At 54.4% G+C, this 24,355-nt stretch overlaps 8 protein-coding genes across 8 annotated transcripts in view; 6 read left to right on the plus strand and 2 right to left on the minus strand.

The window, feature by feature from the left end:
- A1O3_00715 (uncharacterized protein) overlaps positions 1 to 467 on the plus strand; it is a gene marked incomplete at both ends in the record, with an annotated part of 812 nt that extends 345 nt beyond the window's left edge. The window contains one exon of the mRNA XM_007730865.1: positions 12 to 467. Coding sequence (XP_007729055.1) covers positions 12 to 467 — 456 coding nt within the window. The remainder of the gene's footprint in view (positions 1 to 11) is intronic.
- Positions 468 to 1,374: 907 nt separating this feature from the next.
- A1O3_00716 (uncharacterized protein) lies at positions 1,375 to 4,395 on the plus strand (the record flags this gene model as incomplete). Its single annotated transcript, XM_007730866.1, has 1 exon — positions 1,375 to 4,395. One exon carries the CDS (start codon positions 1,375 to 1,377, stop codon positions 4,393 to 4,395), a length of 3,021 nt encoding a protein of 1,006 aa, XP_007729056.1.
- Positions 4,396 to 5,878: 1,483 nt separating this feature from the next.
- Positions 5,879 to 8,194, plus strand: A1O3_00717 (uncharacterized protein; the record flags this gene model as incomplete). Its single annotated transcript, XM_007730867.1, has 4 exons — positions 5,879 to 6,343; positions 6,399 to 6,503; positions 6,560 to 7,908; positions 7,972 to 8,194. The coding sequence occupies 4 exons, from the start codon at positions 5,879 to 5,881 to the stop codon at positions 8,192 to 8,194; spliced, it is 2,142 nt and encodes a 713-aa protein (XP_007729057.1).
- Positions 8,195 to 8,859: 665 nt separating this feature from the next.
- Positions 8,860 to 10,137, minus strand: A1O3_00718 (uncharacterized protein; the record flags this gene model as incomplete). Its single annotated transcript, XM_007730868.1, has 1 exon — positions 8,860 to 10,137. The coding sequence occupies one exon, from the start codon at positions 10,135 to 10,137 to the stop codon at positions 8,860 to 8,862; it is 1,278 nt and encodes a 425-aa protein (XP_007729058.1).
- An 891-nt stretch (positions 10,138 to 11,028) lies between these two features.
- A1O3_00719 (uncharacterized protein) lies at positions 11,029 to 11,517 on the plus strand (the record flags this gene model as incomplete). The annotated part of the gene is made up of 2 exons (XM_007730869.1): positions 11,029 to 11,211; positions 11,299 to 11,517. 2 exons carry the CDS (start codon positions 11,029 to 11,031, stop codon positions 11,515 to 11,517), a joined length of 402 nt encoding a protein of 133 aa, XP_007729059.1.
- A 4,425-nt stretch (positions 11,518 to 15,942) lies between these two features.
- On the plus strand, positions 15,943 to 18,522 carry A1O3_00720 (uncharacterized protein; the record flags this gene model as incomplete). The annotated part of the gene is made up of 4 exons (XM_007730870.1): positions 15,943 to 16,314; positions 16,371 to 16,468; positions 16,519 to 17,298; positions 17,349 to 18,522. 4 exons carry the CDS (start codon positions 15,943 to 15,945, stop codon positions 18,520 to 18,522), a joined length of 2,424 nt encoding a protein of 807 aa, XP_007729060.1.
- A 1,080-nt stretch (positions 18,523 to 19,602) lies between these two features.
- Positions 19,603 to 20,991, minus strand: A1O3_00721 (uncharacterized protein; the record flags this gene model as incomplete). The annotated part of the gene is made up of 2 exons (XM_007730871.1): positions 19,603 to 20,540; positions 20,625 to 20,991. The coding sequence occupies 2 exons, from the start codon at positions 20,989 to 20,991 to the stop codon at positions 19,603 to 19,605; spliced, it is 1,305 nt and encodes a 434-aa protein (XP_007729061.1).
- A 729-nt stretch (positions 20,992 to 21,720) lies between these two features.
- A1O3_00722 (uncharacterized protein) lies at positions 21,721 to 23,346 on the plus strand (the record flags this gene model as incomplete). Its single annotated transcript, XM_007730872.1, has 2 exons — positions 21,721 to 21,816; positions 21,880 to 23,346. 2 exons carry the CDS (start codon positions 21,721 to 21,723, stop codon positions 23,344 to 23,346), a joined length of 1,563 nt encoding a protein of 520 aa, XP_007729062.1.
- Positions 23,347 to 24,355: the final 1,009 nt, after the last annotated feature.

Consider the following 24,355-nt stretch of genomic DNA (forward strand, 5'->3'; position numbering starts at 1 on the left):
CCACCACCAAGCCGGCCGCTGTCAAGACGACCTCAGAGGTTTGGGGTGACTGGACCACCACCACCACCACCAAGCCGGCCGCTGTCAAGACGACCACTGCTGAGACTGAGGTCTGGGGTGACTGGACTACTGTCACCACCACCACCAAGAAGCCGGCCGCTGTCAAGACGACCACCGCTGAGACTGAGGTCTGGGGTGACTGGACCTCTACGTCCGTTGCTCCCGCTCCCGTCAAGAGCACTACTGCCCCAGCTCCGGTTGTTGAGAGCACCACCGCCACCTGGGGAGACTGGACCAGCACCCCCGTTGCCAGCACCCCTGTTGCCGTCACCTCCGTCCCCGTTGTCAGCAGCTGGGTTCCTACCACCACCGCTGCTCCCGTTGCCACTTACACTGGCGCTGCCGTCAACAACAAGCCTGCCGTGGCTCTGCTCGGTGGACTTGCTGCCTTGATCGCTTTGGCATAAATTTCTGGTCGATCTGGCGCGGCAGAGCCTCACAAGGCTGCCGTCTAGACCGTCTAGACCCCAACACCTTCGATTCTTCTATTGTCGCCGTTCACGGTGAATGATCAAATATTATCAAGATTTGATGAGATTATTTATGCTATATGATCTGGCTCGGCCCCTCGACATCGTGTGGGCGCAAGCGTTACGTTCCTTACGACACTAGCATCGCAGAAATGTGAAAAATGCATGGCAGCACTAATGGTACGTCGGTAGACGAGGTCGTCTGTGGTAGATGGAGAGCATGATTCCCGCTTTTGGGGAGGGCGCGAAGTCACCAGGTTGTGCGAGCAGTCAGCTACTATTACCTATACATATTCTTAGTATATATTCGGTGTGTGGTGGTAGCCTTGCAGGAGACTTAGCTAGCTACGGTGAAAATCCGAATGCAAAAAAATTCCGAAAATCCTATGTCTTTGGCAGATTCCTCTACTGGACATTCTCACTTGAACAGCATCCAAGTCGTAGTAATTGCAATTCGACTAACGGAGTGAGACTTGAAAAGAATTCGAAGTCACCTCGTAGGTACCTACCAGGTAATAATAATGCCACGCCGAGAACAAATACGTATTTTGCCGCAGATCCATCGGATTCGCCAGGCCAAGGCGCGCTGGGTGGCCCGCACCCTGCTGTCCAGCATCCCTGCCCCATCATCCGTGGAGTCGCAAGTCTGGACAGTTGTTCACAAGTACGAAGTACAACAATCTGAATACACGGCGCCGACTCGAGTCATCGACTCATCTTATATGTCTTAACACGCACATCCGGACCGACGCCTCGATCTCTGATATGAGGATGTGTTTACTCTCGTCCCCGACCAGCCTTTCCTGATTTGTCCACCCTTTCCTCGCGATCCTCCTGCACCAACATGGCACCTCCTGGAAGACGGAAGTCTTCGATCACCCTGCTCCTTTTCCTGTTCCTCCTGCTGCTTGCCACAAGCGCACATGCGGCCTCCGCGGTTCTCGGAGTCGACCTCGGCACGGAGTACATCAAAGCCGCTATCGTGAAGCCCGGGAACCCCATCGAAATTGTGCTGAGCAAAGATTCGAAGAGGAAGGAGGCTGCAACCCTTGCATTCAAGCCGTCGAGAGCGTCGGTCAACGACGCCGAAGCATTTCCGGAACGATTGTATGGCGGAGACGCCGTTGCTCTTTCCGCTCGATTCCCTACCGACGTCTACCCTAATTTGAAGAGCCTGTTGGGGCTGGAAGTATCGTCAGATGCGGTCAAGACATATAGTGCTCGATACCCTGGGTTGAATATCGAGTCGGTACCAAGGCCAGATCTGGATAAAGCCGAGGGAACCGTTGGATTCAGAAGCCAGAGCTTCCGCAACAAGAATGAAGTCTTCATGCTCGAGGAATTGCTGGCGATGGAACTGAAGAACCTCCGCCACAATGCCGAGGCGATGGTGCCCAGGGGTACCCATGTTACCGATGTGGTCATTACATACCCTGCGTTCTATACAGCCGAGGAGAAGAGAGCCCTCGAGTTGGCCGCGGACCTGGCTGGGCTACGTGTCCTGGGTCTGATCACTGACGGGCTTGCCGTGGGTCTCAATTATGCAACTCATCGAACCTTCGACAGCGTATCCGAAGGTGGCAAGCCTGAATATCATCTTGTTTACGATATGGGAGCCGGCTCGACTACAGCGACTGTCTTGAAATTTCAAGGAAGAACAGTCAAGGGATATGGCAAGCGCAATCAGACAATTCAGGAGGTCATTGTCCTCGGAACAGGGTTCGATGCCACGCTTGGAGGAGATAGTCTAAACGATCTCGTTGTTGAAGATATCGTCACTCGGTTCCTCCAGGATCCTAAAGTCAAGAAACTCGGACTTGAGGAATCTCAAGTTCGAGGACATGGCAAGACCATGGCCAGGATCTGGAAGGAGGCCGAGCGCGTGCGACAGCTCCTGAGTGCGAACGCTGTCTCGACGGCAACTTTTGAAGGGCTCTATGACGATGATACCATCTTTAAGTACAGCCTCACTAGAGATCAATTTGAAGGGCTTGCGGCAGGCCATGCTGCACGCGTCGGCCGACCAATCTCTGCCGCACTTCAATCCGCTGACCTCGAGCTTACTGACCTCGACTCCGTTATCCTGCATGGAGGTGCGGTCAGGACCCCATTTGTGCAAAAGCAACTTGAGAAAGCGGCCGGGGGGGCGGAAAAGCTGAAGGCCAACGTCAATGCTGATGAAGCCGCCGTTAATGGGGCTGCCTTCAAGGCTGCTTCTCTCAGCCCAAGCTTCAGGGTCAAGGATATCCGTGACACCGATACCTCGGGCTTCCCATTTAGCCTAAAGTGGACCACCGAGAGCAAGGAGAAGGTGCAGAGGCTGTTCACGCCAACTTCTCAGGTAGGAGGTCAGAAGCAAGTGCCGATCAGGGCACTGGAAGATCTTAAGCTTGAATTTCTTCAGACGGTGCATGACAAAGACCGCCCTGTGTCGGAGGTGGATGCCTTCAATGTGACGAAGTCTGTGACCGAACTCAAAGAGAAACACGGATGCGATGCGGCTAATATCAGCGCTATCTTCAATGTACGGCTGAGCCCCTTGGATGCATTACCAGAGGTGGTTTCCGGGGCCGTCAATTGTGAGACAACCGGCAGTAAACCAGGAGGCGTGATGGATAATGTGAAAGGACTGTTTGGATTCGGTTCAAAGAAGGACAATGAGCAGAAGGTACTGGATCAGGAGGACCCAACTGTCGAGAGCTCCAGCGCGGCCACTCCATTACCTGTCTCTGATCCGACCAGTTCGGGATCAACTATATCGTCAACTTCGCCGACGTCTGAGTCGCCCTCCTCAGCGTCTTTCTCGTCGACAAGCGAAACTTTCAAGTCTGCAAAATCAACCCCGTCAGTTGTGTCGATCCCCCTGGCCTTCAAGTCGAGAGCGTTGGGGCGCAATGTACCACCTTCCAATTCCATACACCGGATGCGGCAGAGATTGACACAATTTGACGCCTCAGACCGAAATGCTGCGCTCCGTGCCGAAGCGTTGAGCACACTAGAAGCTTTCACATATCGAGCGCGTGACTACCTTGAAGATGAAGCCTTCATTGCCACGTCAAGCGAAACCATGCGAGAAGAACTGGAAAAGCAGCTCGCCAACGTCTCTGAATGGCTGGATGAAAATGGTGCAGATGCCAACCTTAAAGACTTCCAGGAGAAATTGAAGAGCCTTCGAAATTTGGTAGACCCAGTGTTGACGCGTCGAGACGAGGCGGTCAAACGGCCTGATGCAGTCAAAGCACTGCAGGACGGGTTGGAAAACCTCAATGGGATGATTAAGATGGTCTCAGGGAGTATCCAGAAAGCGGCCGAGAAAGCAGCAGCGAGTGCAAGCTCTACAGCTTCGTCCGGAGCATCCAGTGCCACTGCCAGCTCAACTCCATCGGCGGCGGACGGGGATGATCTGGAAGAAGACCCATACAGCAGCACACCAGCAGCGGCAGAGACCCAGGCCGACGAAACACCACAATTCAAACCATACGAATACACGGCAGACGATCTGTCATCGTTGACCACGAAATATGAGACCGTGAAGTCGTGGCTCGAGGAGCGGCTAACGCTTCAAGATAAACTGCAACCCTACGACGACCCAGCTTTTCTGGTGTCAGATCTGGAGACACAAGGTCAAGAGCTGCAGAAAGTGGTGACTGACACAATTATGAAGACAGTCAAGGCACAAGAGATGCCCCGAAAGGCTAAAGGCAGCAAAAAAGGGAAAGGCAAGGCGAGCAAGAGCAAGTCCTCTGCGTCGGGCCAGACCGCAAGCAATTCGGCGAGCAGTGCAGGGCCTAGCTCATCATCGGTGAGCGCATCATCACCAAAGGCGACGGCAGCCAGTCGTGCGAGTGGGAAGGACGAACTGTAGTGTGTCTTAGAACACAATAGATTTTTTTTTTTGAACGTGGCTCTTGCGAACATTATCATCACCATCATAAGCGTGGAAGGCGAGTTGGTTTATTTGAGACCATCCACCAGCCATAAGACTCCGTGCGAGCGAGCAGGACCATACTCTGTAGTCGTCGTATGGTCGGCCGTCGAGAAGTACAGGGATTTGTTCAGCGGCACGGATGTGACCATTGAAGGCTCGGGGAGGGAGGAGCTTGCGATTACGATTGAACAAGCATGGTGGGGTTATGTCGTGGAGTTCGAACGTGAAAGGCCGACGAAAGAATGGTTTCCGTAACATGGCCGACGTTGGTTGAATGTGCTGAAATCATCAGGCTGAAACGTGGATCGTAGGATCAATCGAGTGTGTGGACCTTAGGGTGGCACGACCGCACATGTGTTCAAAGAGACAAGGGATGGCGATGGTGGCAGCGGAGGCGGGAAGAACTGACAGTACTAAAAGTTCGCGAGAAGAGCCAGGGTGAAAACTGCAAGCGGTGTGTCAGCCCTATATTAGTGCCCAGAAGTGCCTCCAATCCTACTCGTACTGGTACCTAAGGTAACCTACCTATGTCTTCGTACCATCTACACATTTAGATAGTAATCCATCGTGACTGAGGGCATCTGTGTGTGATGGGAGGATCATCATAGTATCGCCTCCAAAACAAGACATCTGCAGGCACCGTCCATGCCTCTCCATATCCTTCGACATACATAATACTATGAGTTAAGGCAGAGACTGCCAATCAAGACGGTCTGCCGCAATCTTGGCCCCCAATCCGCCAATTGTCGCTAAGCTTCAAGTTCTAAGCAGCAGTAAGACAAGACCAGCTCAACGCCCTCCACTACTGGCACCTTGGAATTGGCCACGACTGCACCGCACCACGTCTCTTACAGTACATGTAGGCTTGGAGGACTCCTCAGCCCCGATTGTGGTCAACTCCTCCTCATTCCTCTGGTCTCGGTGGTCAGAGTGTTCCAAAACAACAGCAACAGCGCACCTTGATCTTTTGTCTTTGTCCCACCCGTCGCCACAGCATTAAAGCGCAGGCAGGCAGCCTTAATTCCCCTGGCCTGACAGAGACTGCCACCAACTACCTTACATACCTTATCCACCTCGATACTCCATACGTGCTAATGTCCTCCGTCCTTCAGCCCAACCCACCTGATGCCTGACAAGTCACAAACGACCTGACCTCCCTCTGACAAACCGCGCGGCGCACTTCAATTTACAACTGCGACTCTTCAGTTGCTGTAGTATACCGATTGCCTACCATCGAGACCTTGCTGGCCTGCTCTGATTTCGAGCCTTACCTGAGCTTGAACCCGCCTGCGCTTGCTCGACGCACGCTCTTCCAACTCCGGTGTCTGCTTCCACCGGCTCTGACAAACCTCCCTCCTTCCATTCCTAGCATCTGAGACGACACCCACTCGAGATCCGCGCCCGCATCATTGTCGATGTCATGAGCTCTCGTCTCAAGAGTCTAGGCTTCGGTTCCAAACGAAAGAGCAGTGCCAACATCCAAACCACCTCCATCGCGTCACCCAACGGTTCCACCTCCACCGCTGGGACTCCTCCCCCTCCAAACGCCTCCCAGACCAGCCTGCCTCCCATGAATCAGCCAGGTGTGCCCGGCCGGCCTCCCAGCTATACCTACAACAATGTCCAGGGTCGGCCTCAATCGCCCATGCCACCGGGCCAGACCCAAATGGCGCACCACCCACCCCCAATCGACACGCGGCAAGGCTATGTTGGCGGTGCCCCTCAACTAGGACCGCCACAACCTCCGGGATATGGTGGTGCATACGGTCAAATGGCTCCCCAGCCGGGCATCCAGCCTATGCAAAACCAGTTCGGTCCTGCTCGCCCCGCTGAAGTGGAAGGCGCGGCTCGGAGTAAGGCTCAGCTTATCGTGGGCATCGATTTTGTAGGACCAGCCACCCATCTCATTCCTAATGTTAAGAGGACTAATGACTCCATAGGGCACGACCTTTTCCGGTGTGGCATTTGCCTTCGCGACAAATACAGAAGCCAAGGAGGACATCATAACGGAGTGGCCAGGCGCAGGCAACCAGACCAAGCAAAAGGTACGCTAGGCGAGATCTCGCACGAGCAGGGCGAGGGATGCTGACAAGGCTGGCAGATACCGACTGTCCTATACTACGATCAATATCAGAAAGTCGTCGGCTGGGGTCCCGATATTGCTGACGCCCTGGCTCCCACCGGCTACCCCAAGCCGGGTGTGCAAAAGGTGGAATGGTTCAAACTACAACTGATGCTGTCAGGCAATACATACATAGACCCCATTAACCTTCCCCCTCTGCCTCCTGGGAAATCCGAAATCGATGTTGCCGCCGATTACCTGTTCAAGTTACGACAAGCTATGCGAGTGCAGCTGCAGAAAACCCTAGGCGAGGTCTTCAACCGCGAGGAACGTAATATCCGATATTTCTTGACCGTGCCGGCTATTTGGAACGACGCAGGTAAGGCGGCTACCCGGGCTGCCGCCATTCAAGCAGGATTCATTCGCGACGAAAACGACAACAGACTCACCCTCATCACCGAACCCGAAGCCGCAGCCATGTTCTGTTCCAAGACTGGACTGCTCAACCTCAAGATCCATGACGCCGTGCTCATCGTTGATTGTGGAGGTGGTACGGTTGACTTGATCGCCTACGAGGTTGAAGAGGAAACTCCTTTCACAGTCGCCGAATGCACAGCCGGTAGTGGCGATTCTTGTGGCTCCACTGCTCTCAACAGGAACTTCTCCAACATCCTGCGCGCAAAGATACGGAAGATGAAGCTACCTGATGGGTCAAAGACGGCCGGCAGAGTCTACGCCAAATGTATCATGGACTTTGAGAACAGAATAAAGGCTGACTTCCGCAACAACGGCCAGAAATGGGCAGTGGATGTCGGCATCGAGGCTGAATTCCCGGAAGCCGGCATCGAGGAAGGATACATGACCTTTACTAATGAGGAAATCCTGCAATGCTTCGAACCGGTTGTCAATCGTATTCTCGAGCTCGTCCGCAACCAGATCATTGCCATTCAGGCGCAGAATCGATCGTTACAGAATGTCCTTGTCGTGGGGGGCTTCGGGGCTTCCGAATATCTCTTCCAGCAGATCAAGCTGCATGTTCCTCCACAATTTCAATCCAAAGTCGTGAGACCCATGGACTCGGTGGCCGCCATCGTCAAAGGCGCCGTCACTGCAGGTATCACAGAGAAAGTCATCACTTCGCGGGTTGCTAGAAGACACTATCTCATGGCGACGTTGCAACCGTTCAAAGAAGGCTACCATCCAGAACAATACCGCGTCCCTAGTCTTGACGGCAAGGATCGATGTAAATATACCCGGCAGATCTTCGTGCAAAAGGGCGAAAGAGTCAAGATTGGCGAACCGGTCAAAGTCTCGTTCTTCAGACAGGTGGCCCCAGGAGCCACTCTGATGTACGAGGATATTCTCTATGCTTGTGACGAGGATGTTTGGTAAGTTCACCGCAGCGCATGGAAGAATCCATCAAGGATAGTTACTGACAACGTGTGCCAAAGCCCGGAATATACCAAAGATCCCCGAATCAAGGAAGTCGTCACACTCACTTCCGATCTGTCGAGGAAGAACCTGGAGAAGGATTTCGAACGGATGGACACTCCACAAGGGACGTTCTACCGTGTTTACTTTGATATCTACCTGACTCTTGATGGGTCAGAATTCAATGCTGAATTAGTCTGCCAAGGAGAAGTAATGGGTAGATGCACTGCGAGATTCAGATGAGGACCGAGCGCACAGAAGAATGCGATTGTCGCGGACTGTCAATGGCAGCAGAAGAGCGCACATACGCCAAAACACCGGAGGTTGAGAGAAAGTCGACCGCCGATACTTGGTGTGGGATATACTTATTTGGGGATTTGGACAATGCCATTCTAACTTACGATTGCATTCACGCCTTGCACCGTTTTTAATTGGCAAACCATGCGATCCGTTGCGGATCGCGAACCATGAACGAGGGGAGAGACGTAAGGAAATACATGAACATGCCCCAGCACCACCGGGCTTGCATTGAGATGTGGGAGTGAGGAGATGGTACCGCGCTGTAACGCAGGAAGCTCACCATGCCGTGACTGACAAATGGCCATGACGGATGATGGACGAGGTGGACAAGTGGACAAGAATGGAGAGGATGAAGCCAGGACGATTCCCCTGAGACATGGACGAAGAGAATGGTAGATGTCTGTGTCCAAGTCCCACCTTAAAGTGACGTGACCAAGTGCGAAAGGAAAAGAGTAGGTAGGGACCGAAGACAATGCCGATAACGTAGGTAGGATATTGATCAGGACGAGAGGCTCTTTCGCCATATTTTGATGTAGGCTTCAGAGGCCGGCGGTGAAATTCACCCTCGATGTATAGCTGTCAAACCCGTCTGTACCTCGTCCGCACTTTCACGTCTTCTTGGCCACCCAGTGGCTACATCGATACCGGTTTTGCAGCAAGCTCGTGGGATCTTGCATATAGCCCAGGCCCACGCCGAGCCCACGCACCGAGCCAGGAGGAGCGTTTGGGTGATCACCACAGTCATCGTCGTCGTCGAGGATCCCATGGTGGGTGATCTCAAAGCCTAGCTGCGATACTAGTTGAAGAACCTCTTCGTCGGAAAGCTCAAAGGAGCCGGGCTCCGCGATACCTTTGTCTTCAATGGCAACGTCAGGTCGGCGTCCCTGTCTTAGGCCATCATTGTGGGAATGGGTTGGATGGTGGACAGAGCCCTGTCTTTCAGAGGAGCGGTCGTGCGAATGATGAGAGCCTGGGAGATGATCGTGCGGATGGGTAGATTCGATGTGGTCATGGGCACTGACAGTCTTGTCCTTGCTTTCGTCGGCGTCGTCCTTGTCACATTCACCGGTGGGGGCTCGATCGTCGAAATGCCACAGGAGAGGACCGATGTTGACCCATACACCGCCTTTCTTCAAACAATTCCTCACAGTCTCAATATAGCGGATCAGGTTGGGCGCCGTGTCGATGAAGAAGACACTTACCACGCCGTCGAACATTTCCGTGCATTCGGGTGTCGAGTAGGAAAGCACAAAGTCGCCGGCTGTCATGTTCATCTCGCCGACCGGCTCGCCAGCCGCTAGTCTTGTTGAGAGCGCAATGCCGGGGTGCACGTCCGGGATAGTGTGGCGTCTCAGTTGGTTCTTTCGCGACACGACGTTGGTAAATGTGTGTGCAAAGGGGTAAATAGCGTACTGGTCTGCATGTTGTGTGCAGTTGAGGATGAAGTTGCTTGCTAGCAGTTGATGATAGGAAATTTCGTTGCCCGTCACGTTATAGCCGCGCAGGCAGAGTTCTAAGAGTAAGCGTGCCAGTCCGGCGCCGGGGAGTAAGAGAGATGGGGATCCTCTGTTCTCCTCGACCTCAGGGAGATGGCTCTCAAGATCTGATAGGATTGTGTCGAGCAACGGCTTCACCTCGAGCGTGAAGCCTTCCCCAGACCAGTCCCTGTAGAATTGACGAATTGTGGAATGTGCCTTGGAGATATCGTTGGCCTTGGCCTTGCCGTGCCAGTCCCATTCCGGGTCGTCGTTGGGCGGAATCTCATTCAGCCCGAACGACGCCAGTCCAAGCTGGAAGATAGCGTCTGCCAGGTCGGCGTTGTGGTCGATGGCATCGTCCACTGCGCTGAGTGTGTCGAGAATGGCAATGGGCGGTGCCGCCAGCATGCGCCACTGCGCCGACGGCAGCGTGTACAGGTTCTGCCGGCGCCGATGCGTCGTGTTGAAGTGCGTGTTCTTGCGGTATTGGCTGCAGTCCGACTGGGTCAGCCTCCAGATCGTTACCTAGGCAGTCAGGATGGAGAGGACACGGGGGAGACGCGGGCAAACATGTGGCACGGCCGAAGGTCCACGGACTCGGAGGGAGAAGTACTTCCGGGAGGGTTTTCCCCAAACCTACAGGTACTCACTAGAAGGAGTCGAGAGCTGCAAAGATGGTCCGCCTCTCAAGCGGATCGGCCAATGGGCCGGTGTCGTCGAAGAGGGGTTTGCGATCCGTTGACGATGCTCTTTCGTTCGAGGACGCTGTGTCTTCGGCCATTCTGGAGCACCTCGATCTCGTCACGGTAGCCGTCGCGGTAGCAAGCCTCAGGGACTCGGTATTGCGAAGTAGAGGGCTGAGGGTGGAGAGGTCGGGCCTCGATTGGTCAATTGATCGAGAATTGGGGAGACTTGTGAGTGTGAGGATTGATGTCAAAGCGGCGACAGAGTTGGGCGAGGTTGAGGTTGAGGTTGAGGAATGCCAAGCGTGATAGACCGCACCTGCGTTCCAGTTGTACGTACATACTTGCGGGGGGACAGAGTGCTACTAATTGCTACTAACAATGATTGACCACAAGGGCAAGATCTTGGTGGTGGTGGTGGCGGTGCACCTAATTGATACCCGTCCATGTTATTTCTTCTACTTTCTACTTGTCGACTGAACCAACAACCGCACCACCTCGCTGTTCTACCCTCTGACCCTCTACCGATATCTGGATTGCCGTCCCTTCCGGAATCCAACCCGGTCTCACGATAGTGCAGGACGCCAACACCGCCGGTCTCCCTCCTGGTTCAGACATGGAACCGTCCTTCAAACCGTGTGACATTTCCTTTCCACTTCCAAAACACCCACACCTCCATTTCCATGCGCATCTTACCCGGCTGGGACAATGCACAATGGTCCATTTGACGACCACCGATATCGGAGACTCGGAGACCTCCTTACCACCGCTCGGGAGCTTCGTCTATGCAATGCCCGACGTACGTGAAACTACAGCTGTCATCTTGACATCTTCCAGGCTGCCGATTCGAACTCTAAAACAGTCTGCTGTTCTAACGATGTATCAGATGAGAAACGACCGCGATGTGATTAGTACTGCTCTGTCAACTTCGGGCTCTAGCATCGACTATGCAACTCGACTGGCCAAGATCTTGGCCCGGAAGATGAAACAGCCAGTGTATGTGGGTTGTAGTATGAATTTGGCCGGCACCACCGCAGAGGAAGAGATGGAAGGGCTCACCGTCGCCGTCGATCAGATAATGAAGATGTGGTCTCGAGGCTCATGAAGACCGTCTTCACGCTCCTGCGCTTAGAAGGAGAGCGCGCTATTCGGGTATGCAAGATCTTCGCTATCGACAGTAGCAAAGGGTCCTCAGGCTGATGAACCAGGTCAGGAACGACAAATCGGCCTGATTCCTTTGCCTCGGATAGCTCCAGCAAGTCAAGCCACTCATGTTCAGGGGATCAAGCGATGCGGCGTATGGAAGCTCGCTGCATTTCATGCTCGCGTTTCAGCAATCCGGGATCCGGACATCGTCCATCCATCTTGCCGCCCACACTCGTCTGCTGCGAGATGCTAGAATCCCTGGTGGCGACTCGAATCTTGCACCCGGCGACGATCATCATGTCCTATCAGACTTCGCCTGACCTCAAAGAATGGGCAGCAGTTTCTCAGATCTTTCCTCAACTAGTAGAGAACGGGGCCGTCTCAAGTCAGGTCGAGATTTGAGTCAATGCCGAGACAGTTGATCGCGCCCATCTGTATATGCCATATGGTTTTGCATGTGACCATCTATCGGCATCGATGCGTAGACGCAAACCTTATCATCGCAGATGAGACTGGAGGGTTCTCCTCCTCCGCAGTCTCCAAAAGCACGGTCCCACCATGCGATTGCAATCCTTCCTAGGGTATTCACCCCGCCGATAGGGCCCCCTGCGGCGAATGGCCGAGCGTCAACGCGTGCGTTTTGAGGATCAACGAGAGAGCCCATTCTCTCCAGTCAGGCAAGCTTGCTGTGCGGATCATGTATACATCGTGCAGCTCTCACAGGGGTTGATTCCTCTCTACGCCGTATGGAATCAGGTTACTTTATGGCGACGTCAATGACCCTGACAGCAACGAAAGGCGCTAAAGTCTTGACGTAAAGCCGCTACCATGTGACTTGCACTGAAGACAGCGAGGCCATTGGGTCGTGGTACAAGCGCACCGGAACAAGAGCTTTGCCTAACCTCAAAACAGTCAGATTCCGTCGACCGGCAGAGTGGCTGCACTTACTCGATCCCAATCAAGGCCGGACACCAAAATCCATCCGGAGTGACACTCCTTACTCAACGGTTCTGGACTGTCCTAGCTCAACCGTTATGAGTGGAATAGGGTCCCTGGTCTAGGGGGGATGGTGGGTAAATACCACGAGTGTGGTTTGGGAATGACACGATGGTGGTATTTACCCACCATCCATCATCCATCATCCCTCTAGGCCCTTATTGACCGAAAACCCAATCCAAGATTGAACTTCCAGAAACAAGCTGGCCAGATGGTCAGCACAGGACCAACGTTGTTCGGAGATTTTAGCCAGTGGACCGATGTGACCGCACGGGCGTTCTGAGACTCAACGGGACAGGGCTGATGATTGTGCCCCTAACAATCGAGATTTGTTTCCATGTCCACTCTGTATCCGTCCACGAACGCTACTCAGAGGCAGCAGTTTTGGCGCTGGAGGCCGGGATACCAGGGTTTAATCCTAACCTTGATGCAACCTGCATGGTCGATCCTCTTTGGCTTGCTATGTATACCCTGTTTCAAGCCGGTGCCGATTGTCTTTTCGGCGTTCGGTTTGGCATCAACACACCAACCGGCGATCTCCTCCGCCCCTGCTCTTATCGGAGACTTGGTGTCCACCATCCTTTTGCGTCGTCACCCATGAGGTCCATACTAGACGGGTCAAATCCTACGCGGCTTTCTGGAACAAGACGAGCCTCGACTAGTCGGTCTAAACAGAAGCGGCGGGATGGATCATCCCCTGAGACTTTCAAGCCCCCTCGTACCCCGGTTGTCCTTACCGAGGCGGTTTGGGGATCCAGACTTGAGAGTTGCCTCTGCCCACTGCCCAGCCTTCAGCGCTGATACGTCCTTAGTCGCCTGATAATGGCTGTCTCTCGCATCAAGCTGCATGTCAACCTAGGCTGTCACATATCACGGGCTTTACCGCCATTAACTGCAATCACTCCGGAAACTCCAAGTGGGGTCTGAGCAGAGCTTGAGTCCAGCGACACAGATCAATACAGAGGAGTAATCTCTGGTCCCCTTTTCCCTTCTGGATTTCTGGGCTGGTTCCGGCCTCGAGCCTATAGCCCCCCACAGGTGCAACGAGTTTGTGGGAATAGATTTATGTACCAACCAGGCTTCTGTCAGCCCCACTCACTACGCTCTTCGAGTTTTCCGACTCGTGATATCGGCAACTGTCAATTGTGGAGGGAAAGAGTCTTGATTTGACTGCCGTAATTTATGGCCTTTCACATGATCGATTGGTAGTGTACACGGTATGGCGAATGGCCGGTCGCTGGTTCGGCCTGTGGTCAGTCAAGACGATCTCCTCGCATCACGCATCACGCATCACGCATCACCCCAGTCGGGGACCCAACAGACCGCTGGCAGGAACGCGTCGAGGGCACATCGCCAGGCCCCCATGGCCCCAGACCTTCTCCGTCGAGCTGGCGGATTCCGACCATTCGTAACCTTCTCCCGCTTTTCTTTCCCCCGATATGGCGAAGGATTAAATTGTTTCCACGAGGTGACACCAAAGTGATTGGAACAACTGTAGGAGCTTCTGGGGCAGACGCCGATCCAGGGGTTCTGGAGTATCTGCAACTACGCAGTCCCCTCTGTACGAGTTTTGATGAGGGTTCAGGATCCCTGTTGCTGGCTAAAGGAATCCGAAGTGGACCATATAACCAGTCCATTCTTTATCCTTCCCCGCCAACCTCTTCCAGGCAAAGATGTGCGGTGCGACCTGAAGGAGAGAACGCGGACACCTCGAACATGGGAGCTGTCGATTGTGACCGTGACCGTGACCGTCACCTGCAAATGGCCTGATCTGATCGATGACTACTAAGATGGTTGCAGGCTTGCAGCCGACATTCACTTCACCTGGCATTATCCCCACTGTCAATGCCAAATGGGGATCTCTTGCGACCTTGCAAGGTGTCTGACAGAATGGTGGCAAGTGTTGGAATGTGGGAACTGAAGGGTGAGAAATTGGGTACGTATGAGGTGATGGAGCATCGCGGAGATCACACTAGCAGATCACCTTTCAGAAAACGGTCGTTGGTTGAAGAAGGTCAGCCAGCCCTCCAGACTCAGGCCCGTTCTGACAGGTCGCCATTTCTCTCCGGCCCGCTAAATGCCCAGCTCGAACTGCCCTTTCATCCAGCCAAGGCACTATGATCATCCTCGGTCCGCCCTCCACGGCGCCGCCACGGATACGACGGGGCACCAGGACACACAGTCAAGGATGGGACGTGAAAACGGCCCGTCGGCAGAAAGCCAGCAGAGGGTGACCACACCTGCTATAGGTCAAGACCCATGCGCAGGCCCATCCTATCTCAGATGCAAGTGGGTTTGGTCTGTACCCACGCTCATCAAAGGCCCTCGCGTAGCACACCGAATGTTAGCGGAGGAGAAGGGGCTGGTCCGTCAGGCCTTGTCCTGGAACAGGGGGGCTCTTTTTGATGGTGCTAGTCGGTTTGGTGCAGCCCTCTGGCCACTGTGGCCGGCAACCCTGACCCTGTCACGCCCCCATTCGGCTCTCTTCACGACGTTGTGGCTAGCTTCTTTCACTTCGGCAGCCAGAACCGGGGGCTCAAGCAGGTCCGCTAGCAGCCTAGGGCCGCGATCATTCCGAACCGTTTCTTTGCAGGGGAGCGAAGGTGGCCTTGATGCTGGTTCGTCCGGTATCAGACCAAGGTTGCCGCAAGGTCGAACCTCTCGACTTTGCACCTCGAGATCATCTTCTCACAGTTGTGGCGGATCCGTCGTTTGCCTTCGCGACCACGCCACGCACCCCGACAATTTGTCGCTGGCATCGTGCGCAGCCGGAGCCTGTATTAGTGGCCACGAGGCGACCGAATACTTCCCAGGTGATTTTATTATCCGCCCGTGTGTCGTGGCCTGCTCCAAACCCCGGCTGCCTTTGGACCAGAGGTTCGGACGATCTGACCCCCAGCCTTTGTTGAATTTCGATCGGCGGATCAGTCAGGCAGGCGCACGGCTATCGCGAAGGCTTTTCGTGACCGTCGCCGTCACCGTCACCGTCACACCCTCAATACACCACTGCCGCTGCTCGCTCCCCTAGCAGTTTCTCACGAGCCATTTCGGCGACCATTTCGCCTCAACTCTCTGTGGAAGTGACGTCTACTTGCAGCAGATCGTTCTCGCCATCCTTCACTGGACCGTTCGGCCAAGATCAGACTTGCATCTGGCTCATTCTGTCTATAGCAACCTATCGACACCGCTCACGCCTGCGCAGTCTGTGAAGGGGCAGCACCGGTCTTGGTCAGCGAGCTCGCTCTCAAAGTGGCTGCTTGTAGACGATACTTCGAAGGCCGAGGGCATGCCTCCCGCTTCCGAGACGACTCTCTGTTTACCTGGCACATAGTGGTCAGCACGTTTGGGACAAGTTCTACACAGGGCCATCTACGTCGAGTCTGTTGCGATGCAGAACCATCTCTATTTCGTCAGAGATTCCCCGCAAACCGCTTCCACCGGGTCGCCGCTGAGTGCCCACGAGCCAACGTATCAATCCTCATCGACGACTCTGTTCTCCCGCCAATCTCATTCTCGGCCTACATTATCACCTTCGGAGCCACGGACCATGTCTGCCTACTACTCTCCTCACGAAATGGAGTCGATGTCTCCCCACGAAGGACCCTCCTACCTGGGGGACAATCTAAGACCCGGTGGCGGAGGAAGTGGCAGCCCATCTCCAGCTCAACTTTCGGCCATGATGATGCACAATCCGAAAAGGGCATACAGACAACGAAGAAAGGACCCGAGTTGCGATGCGTGTCGGGAACGCAAAGTGAAGGTCGGTTTCGAAGGACGCCGCCGGATGCTGCTGGGCCTTGATGCTGACTTTGAAAGTGTGACGCGACCGAGACCTCGAGTTGTACCGAGTGTTCAAGCCGCAATGTTCGTTGTCAGTTTACCAAAGACACCAACCGCCGAATGTCGTCAATCAAGTGAGTCGGACCTTCGTACGCCCACAGCGAATGTTATCTGACCGGTCTAGACAAGTGCAGGATCTAGAGAGACAATTGTCAGAAGCTCGTCAGCAGCTCGAACGGTTTCGGGCCGTAGAACGGATCAACGATATTTTCACCGACCTTCACCCTGACACTTCCTCCTCGATCTTCAGCGAGTTCCCCACGGTCGGAAAATCACCTCGAAGAATGTTGAAAGCAAGATCTCCTCAAGACCTCACCAATGCGAGGGTGCATTTGAACGACGTGGGACGTGGGTTGTTGAAACCTCCAGTCACCGGCGGCCAACAGAGACCACACTCGGCACGCTCCACGGTTTCGGATCTGCCAGGAATGCCGTCGCGCCAGGCTGCGGAACGCTTGCTGAATTACTACCATGAAAGTATCCATCGCAATTTCCCCGTCTTGTACTGGCCCAGATTTCAGCGGACTTTTGCCATGGCAATGGACAGAAGCGGCGCGCACTCGGTGCCCATGGATTGGATAGCGATGCTGTATGGTGTGCTTGCTTGTGGTGCGCTGGCCACGCACGACCCGAGCCGGCTTCCGGAAGCGCAGGACTACCTGACGAGGTCTATATCGACCATCAACTTCTGGGAAAATGACGTGTCGACGAATCAGGCCATTGTCGCGTTCCTGGCCAGCATTGCGCTTCTCGAGATGAATAGGAAGTCTGCAAGCTGGATTTGGTTGGGCTCTGCCATCCGCATTGTCCAGGACCTAGGCCTCCACGTTCAGGGAGGCCAGTGGTCCCCGGTTGAAGGAGAAATGCGCAAGCGCATCTGGTATTCGCTCTACGTCTGGGATCGGTACGTACGCGCGCGTGACATTGCATGTTTTCCTTCGCTGACGAAGACAGTCTTTTGGCTCTGGAATTGGGGAAGCCTATGCTCATCAATGATGACGAGTGTGACACTGAATATCCCCAAGTCCTGGACGAAGAGCGGCTTGTCACAGATGACCCTGCGACGCCTCTTCCCGCAACCTTATTGCTAGCCAACGTCCACGTCGCGCGGCTCATGGCGCCGCTTTCCAAGAGCTTCCGCTCACTGTGCATCACGGCCGAGGCTCTGACCAAATTTGAGAGTCATTTGGGCGAATGTCTCCAACTGTTTCCACGGGCTCTACAACTGACGACCGCGGCCTGTCTGGACCCGTGTATCATGCAGCCACTCTTCTATTTTCAAAATGCCCGGATTCTGCTGCACCGCCACAACATTTCTCCATCCTGCTCAGGCGAGCAGAGGTATCAAGCGATCGAGCAGTGTATTCATGCATCGCAAGACACGGCCACGCTGCTCTCCCGTTGTATGATTCCCAACATACAATCCCATGACTGGGAGCAGAGGTTCATTCTCTCGGCGACCACTTTGGTTTGTACACATTTGTGGCGGTGCATGCTCTTTCTGTTGTTCCGAGAACTCTACGATGCTTTTTTCCTTGTGTTGAGGGCGGCCTCTACCATCAACGATGCCCTAGTGATCAATATCAGTTGTGGAAGGTACCTCTCCTTCTTCCTGCAGCGCCTTATAGAGCACTACGAGCACCCAAATGCCGTCGAGATCGAACAGGACGAGGAAATACTGGTCTATTTGTCTGCAGACCTACAGGCGAGCACAAATAGCTGGGTATGGGGTCACGCTGAGACTGGCACTCACCTGAGCCGGCGACAAAAACATGGCAGGCCCAAGCATGTGCCTCATGCAAATGACACTCAGGGCCCCGGCACCGAGAATCCACCGGCCTGGGATAATGTGCTGTCGGAAGAAGAACGGCACGATTGGGGAGGATGGCAGCATCTCGAGCATTCTGCGAGGTACTTGCAGCGTCTGCGTGAGACCCAACACCAACACCAACAACAACACCAACATCAACACTACGCATCCCACGAGCCGAGTCAGCCTGGATTTCCTCGACCACCATTGCCGACTGGGACTGGCTTCACGCCTGGACCAACCCTTCCGCCAATCTGTACCCAGAGTCCACCACCAGACTCGAATCGGGCACGCATGACGATCGCCAACATCATCTAGAATGGAAAGCATAAGCACGAGAGCGATGAAAGTCTAATGATTAATGCACGTATAATGAAGAGCGAGGGGCTGGGGCTCCAGGCTTTGAGTCCCCGTCCCGAAGATGCAAGATGCAAGATACCATACCAGATACAGATACCAGATACCAGATACCCTAGATACCCTACTTTTTGATGGTCAACAGGTTCTTGATGTAGTGGTAAAAGGCCCGCTCAAGATACTGCTACTGATACTGATACTGCTATAGATACTGATACTGATACTGATACTGATGCTGCTATTGATGCTGCTACTGATACTGCTACTGCTACTGATACTAGTTGCATTCCTTGATGAACAGAAAGTTTGTCGTCTAGAGGAATAGAGGAATAGAGGACAGGACTTCTGGGAGCTCTTTGTCTATATTCTACGGAGTACAGAGGAGAGGATATTGGTGTATTTGCTGGGCCCCTTAGCCAGCGCAGATTGGTTGGGTCGGGTCATCAATGGGCTTAGGGGGCCTCAGGGCCTCAGGGCGTGGGGCGTAGGCTCCTTATTAGGCCTGCACCGAAAAATCAGGGTGACAGGGTACAGGGTACAGGGTACTCCGTACAGTGTACGTAATGGATTGGATCACGTGTGAGAGAGGAGAGAGCCCAAGAATCAAGATAAATTGCTACGGATACGAAGTACGGAGTACGGAGTACGCTATTACCTACGCTGGTCAGATCTCAACTCCTCGTCTTTATTAAGGTAGTGTTTCGGTGCTCACGTGACATCTTCTCACCTCTCACTTCTCACCTCTCAGGTTCAAACACAAAAACAGCCACGTGATCCCTCTACAGCGTACGAAGTAGTGATAGACGAGCTGTTCGTGTCTAGCAGAAGCACCGCCGCGATAATCGATAATCGATGATCCGATCGCTCAAGTATACGACGGATACGACGAAAGGTATTTATCGAGTAGCTAGCTACCATCAGGAGATTTGAGATTTTCATTTCTCATCGTCGCCCGAGCCCGAATCAGAAGTTCTCGTAGAAAACAGGTCCAGATTCGTGTCGCAATCGCAACCAGAGACAGAAAGCTTGGATCTGATCTGGTCAGGCGATGAGGTCAAACCCCATGGCCTTTCTTCCCGCCTCGCCACCCAGGATACCGCTCTCGCCTGTGAACAACTTGAAGGTTTTCTCGGAAGGGCCTTTTCGGAAGTCCTCTGGTGGAATGCCCTGCAGAAAGTCCTCCAACTGACCCTTGATGTATCTCTTGTTCTCCTCCGTCCTCGGCGTGGCGGCAATGTAGGCGACACTTGCTTCGTGGTCACCGTTGTGCTCCACCTCCACCGCGTGGCACATGTCGGCGTGCCACCACACTGTGTCACCCGGGCTCATTTTGGGAATGCCAACCATGCATTCTCGAAGCCGGAGATGCGGGTGCGAGGACGGGCTCAGGAGCTGGCTGTCGCCTCTGAAGGTGCCCGGGAACCACGGGCTGGTGGCATCGAACTTCCACTTGGTCGCATCCATGATCTCTTCTTCCGACTCGGGCGGTTGGAAAAATGGTCGCAGTAGAAGGTAGGCCATGGCCCACTTGACATTAGGATAGAGCATCAAACTCCCCTCTCCCAACCCGGCCGACGTCAACGCAGTCCAACCCTGAAAGCTTCGGAAGACGCGTGAATGAGCCGAGCCGGGGAACATGGCCTGGTTGGCCATTTTGCGAACCGTCAGATCGTAGTTGTCCAGGAGCTCCGGATTGCCCGAGAAGACGGCAGAATACACAGACTGGTAGACCGGGTCGGCCCAGCGAGACAGGCTTCCTGCATCGATATGAGGACCGAGTCCCTTGAACGCAACCCCTGGCGGTCGGATGCGGACGCCATCGGCATAGGACAGGGGCTTGGGGGAGGTGGTTCCCGAGTCATCGTGCCACCAAGAATTGAGCTCCTCGCTCAGCTTGAGTTGGTTGGGATGCGATCGGGCCGCCATCTGGGTAGGGGAGTAATACAGGTTGAGGATGAAGGGGGTTTCTGCAGGCCAGCCTGTCAACGGTAAAGGTCAGTGGAGGGTTCAATACTACCAGTAAATGCCTGCGGGATGGAATCTCGAATAGGTTGGGCAATTACCTGTGATGGAGGCCCGGTTGGCTGCGACATATTGTTTCAGCTGGTCAAACCAGTCATTCGCCTGCTCTTTGCTGAAGACGTCTCGCACGACAAAACATCCCACTTCCTTCAACGCCTTCTTCTGTTCGGCGGGCAAGGAGAAGAACTGTTCGAATTGGACCTCCGGGATCATGGAGCTGGCCCTCTCGGCGATCTCGTCCGTCACTGCCTCCAGTTCCCTGCACACTCTGAGCCAGCTCTTGACGAGCGCGTCCTCCCCGTACTTGTCGACAATGGTCTTCTTGAACTCGACCAGGTCATCTCCTGCTTCTCCTTTGGCGGCCGTGAACTCGGGCCAGTCGGGCCAGCTGAGTAGCGTTCCAGGCATCTTGTGTCTCCTTGTCCTTGTCCTTAACAGCAGCTGTTCCTCCCTCGGTTGGATGTGCTAAGCTTGGCAAAATCTCTGCTCGAGTTGAACACTGCCAGGGATGTCGTGGAAGGGCCTCTCTGCTCAGCCCAGCAGCTGTTCGGACTTCTACGACCAGGGCGGAGATCCCCTCCCCTCTCGATTTTCGCGCCAGTTCGCTTGAGATGATGGCCGAATGAAAGCCCGCCTTTGCCCATTGATAATGACCGGAGAACCCGGGGATGCTTCCCCAGGCACGGACATTTCCGGATCCATTGGAGGCTTCGGGGCCATCAACAAACAGCCTTGCTCCTTGCTTACTCCCCGTCCTAGCTGGGGCCCATGATAACGGTGCAAGTCAAGACCGCATACTCGAGACCAGAGTAGGACTAAATCGACAATCCATAAGCCATGACTGGACAGCACACCGTGCCAGACAAGGCGCTACCGCCACCGGACACATACTCCAGAAGAAAGTCGAGATAACGAGGGTGAATGTTAAGGTCCTTAGGGCTGGGCAGTCACTCACATCTCCATGTGCCCAGGTCCATATAAGAACAAGCCAGACGTGTCGTTTGTCGGTCACGGTCAAGCTTGACCCCAAGCCTGATCTGTGATATTAGATATCGGATCGGAACCACGGCTTGCAACGGGAACCATCATCTGCGGCGCTGAACACTCCCGGGGAACCAATCCTGAATCCTGGGCGTCATGTCTCCTATCCCGTGGGATCTGCCCGCCTGGGTGCCTCAGCGGTCAAGCGTTGCCTGCGCCCTGCTTGTTCTCACATCATGTGTGACATCCACGGTAGGGATCTAGATGTTCGGGCAGACGCGGTGCAAGACAAGGCTGACTGACCTCTGTAAATAGACGCTGGGGTTCGATGGCTCCATGATGAACGGTCTAAACATCCTCCCATCATACACCGACTATTTCACCTTGACCACGGCGACCATGTCGCTCAACACGGCATCGGTGTGGATGGGCAGCATCATCGCCGCTTGTGTCTATGCCAAAGTGCCGGATTGGATTGGCCGGAAATGGGGACTGTTCTTCGGCGCCGTCTTCACCATCGTCGGGGTCGTGATCCAGACCGCAGCACAAAACATTGCCATGTTTGTGGTGGCTCGCATTCTGATCGGCATTGGCACGGGCGCCTCGTCCATCGCCGGGCCCGTCTACCTCGCCGAGACGCTGCCGGTGCGCTACAGAGCATGGGGCCTCGGTATCTTCTTCGACTTCTGGTATGTAGGAGGCCTGATTGCCGCGGGCGTCACCTACGGCACCGCGAAGATGGACTCGACCTGGGCATGGCGGCTTCCCTCGATCCTTCAAGGTCTCTTCAGCCTGATGTGCCTGTCGCTGCTCCCATTCACGCCCGAGAGTCCTCGATGGCTCCATTCGCAAGGCCGGACCCAAGAAGCCCTGGTGGCTCTGGCGCAAGTGTGCTCGAACGGCAATGTCGATGATCCAGCGGTGGTGATTCAATTCCGTGAGATCTCCGATACGTTGACATTCGAGAAGACGTACGAGAAACCGGCGTTTATGAAGCAGTTCGCCAACAGCGCCTCGACGCGCAAGAGGATCTTCCTCGCCTGGACCGTGGCCGTCTTTTCGATGCTCTCGGGAAACAACATCATCTCGTACTACCTCGGGCCGATGTTGACCCAGGCCGGTGTGACGGACTCGACGACGCAGCTCGAGATCAATGTTATCCTCAACGCGTGGTGCTTGGTGGTGGCTCTGATCGGCACCGTGCTGATGGATAAGCTGGGCCGGAAAACTCTGGCCGCCGCGTCCACCGCATTCTTGACCGTCTTCCTCTTCCTCATCGGCGGCCTGACCAAGGCGTACGGCAACTCGACCAACCAGTCAGGCATCTACGGCACGGTGGCCGCCATCTTCCTCTTCCAGGGCGCGTACAGTTTCGGCTGGACGCCTCTGACGGTGCTGTATCCGCCCGAGGTGCTGAACTACAGCATCCGCAGCGTGGGCATGGGCATCTACACCTTCTGGGCCAACGGCGTCGGGTTGATGGTCACCTTCGCCTTTCCGTATGCCCTCAGTGCCATCTCCTGGAAGACGTACATGATCAATGGCGCCTGGGATGTTCTGGAGCTGGTCATCATCTTGGTCACCTGGGTCGAGACCAAGGGCCGCACCCTCGAGGAGATCGACGAGAACCTCGACGGCCAGCTTCACAGCGATGTGCCCACGTTGCAGACCATCATGGGTGTCGCCCCGCAGGAGAGGGAGGGCATTATCGGGGCTTTAGATCTGGGTGCCGCAAAGGAGATTGAAGCCACTGGCACCGTGGTAGAGGTGTCGAAGGGCTGATGAATCTAAGCCATGGTTGTTGACCTGAAGGCATGACTGATACTGAAATCTTGCTGCACGTTGATTGAACTTGTGAGTTGGTCTTCTGTCATTGTACTTTGGTCAAGTGAGGTCGTCAGCTGTCATACATCGAGTTATAAGCGATGTCTGATCAAGCGGCTCTTGCGGGTTTTCTGTTTTTTCTGTTTTCTTTTGGGGTTGGCGCGTCGTAGAACTCTAGAGGGAGGGCGAGGGAGAGGGAAGGAAGGAGGGAGGAAGGAGGAGAGAGAGGAGAGGCGTATCGATGCGATCAAGCATATTAACCAAAGATCAAAGATCAGCTCGCATGCGTTTCGTCTTCCTTTTCCATTATTGAGTGACTTGTCGGATGCTAGAGGTGTCTGTCAGTGTCGGTGGAGGGTGCAGTAGGTAAATGGCAAACTACCGGCATCCTCATCCCTGGACCTGGCACCGGAACTGGATCCGTAGACGAAATCGCGTAGAGGAGGTAGGTACGCACCTAGCTACGGAGCACGAGCACGGAGTACTGTACACTAAGGACCATGTCTATATCGGCGGGTGGTTCGGGGGCTTCAGGGGTGTGCGGGGGCGCAGAGGGTGCCTTAGGGCTTTAAGTTAGGCGTGAATTAGGTAAGGAATCAAGTCTTAAGGACTTAAGTCTCTGTATCGGCGGCTCGTTCGGGGGCCGCGGGGCCATAAGGCTGCGACGATGACGCCCGGGGGGGGGCCGCCCTCAGAGTTAATACAGTATCAAGGGCGCCTGCCTCAGAGGTATCAACCCAGTTGGTAAGGAGGACATATTGTATATTTAGGTCGTCAGTCTTCGCGAAGGCTGTTCTTGTAGCAGGTCAGTTTGATTCAATTCAATTCAATTCAATTGATCGTGGTACTGAAGGCCCACGCAGCGGCTTTTATCAACGATAGGTCATATCAGATCGTACCTACCTATCTACCTACCTACTTGTCAGGTAGGCGATCAATCTAGTTACAATATTTATTTACACAGGTC

This window comes from Capronia epimyces, assembly GCF_000585565.1.
Source record: "Capronia epimyces CBS 606.96 chromosome Unknown aczIQ-supercont1.1, whole genome shotgun sequence".
Lineage (NCBI taxonomy): Eukaryota > Fungi > Ascomycota > Eurotiomycetes > Chaetothyriales > Herpotrichiellaceae > Capronia > Capronia epimyces.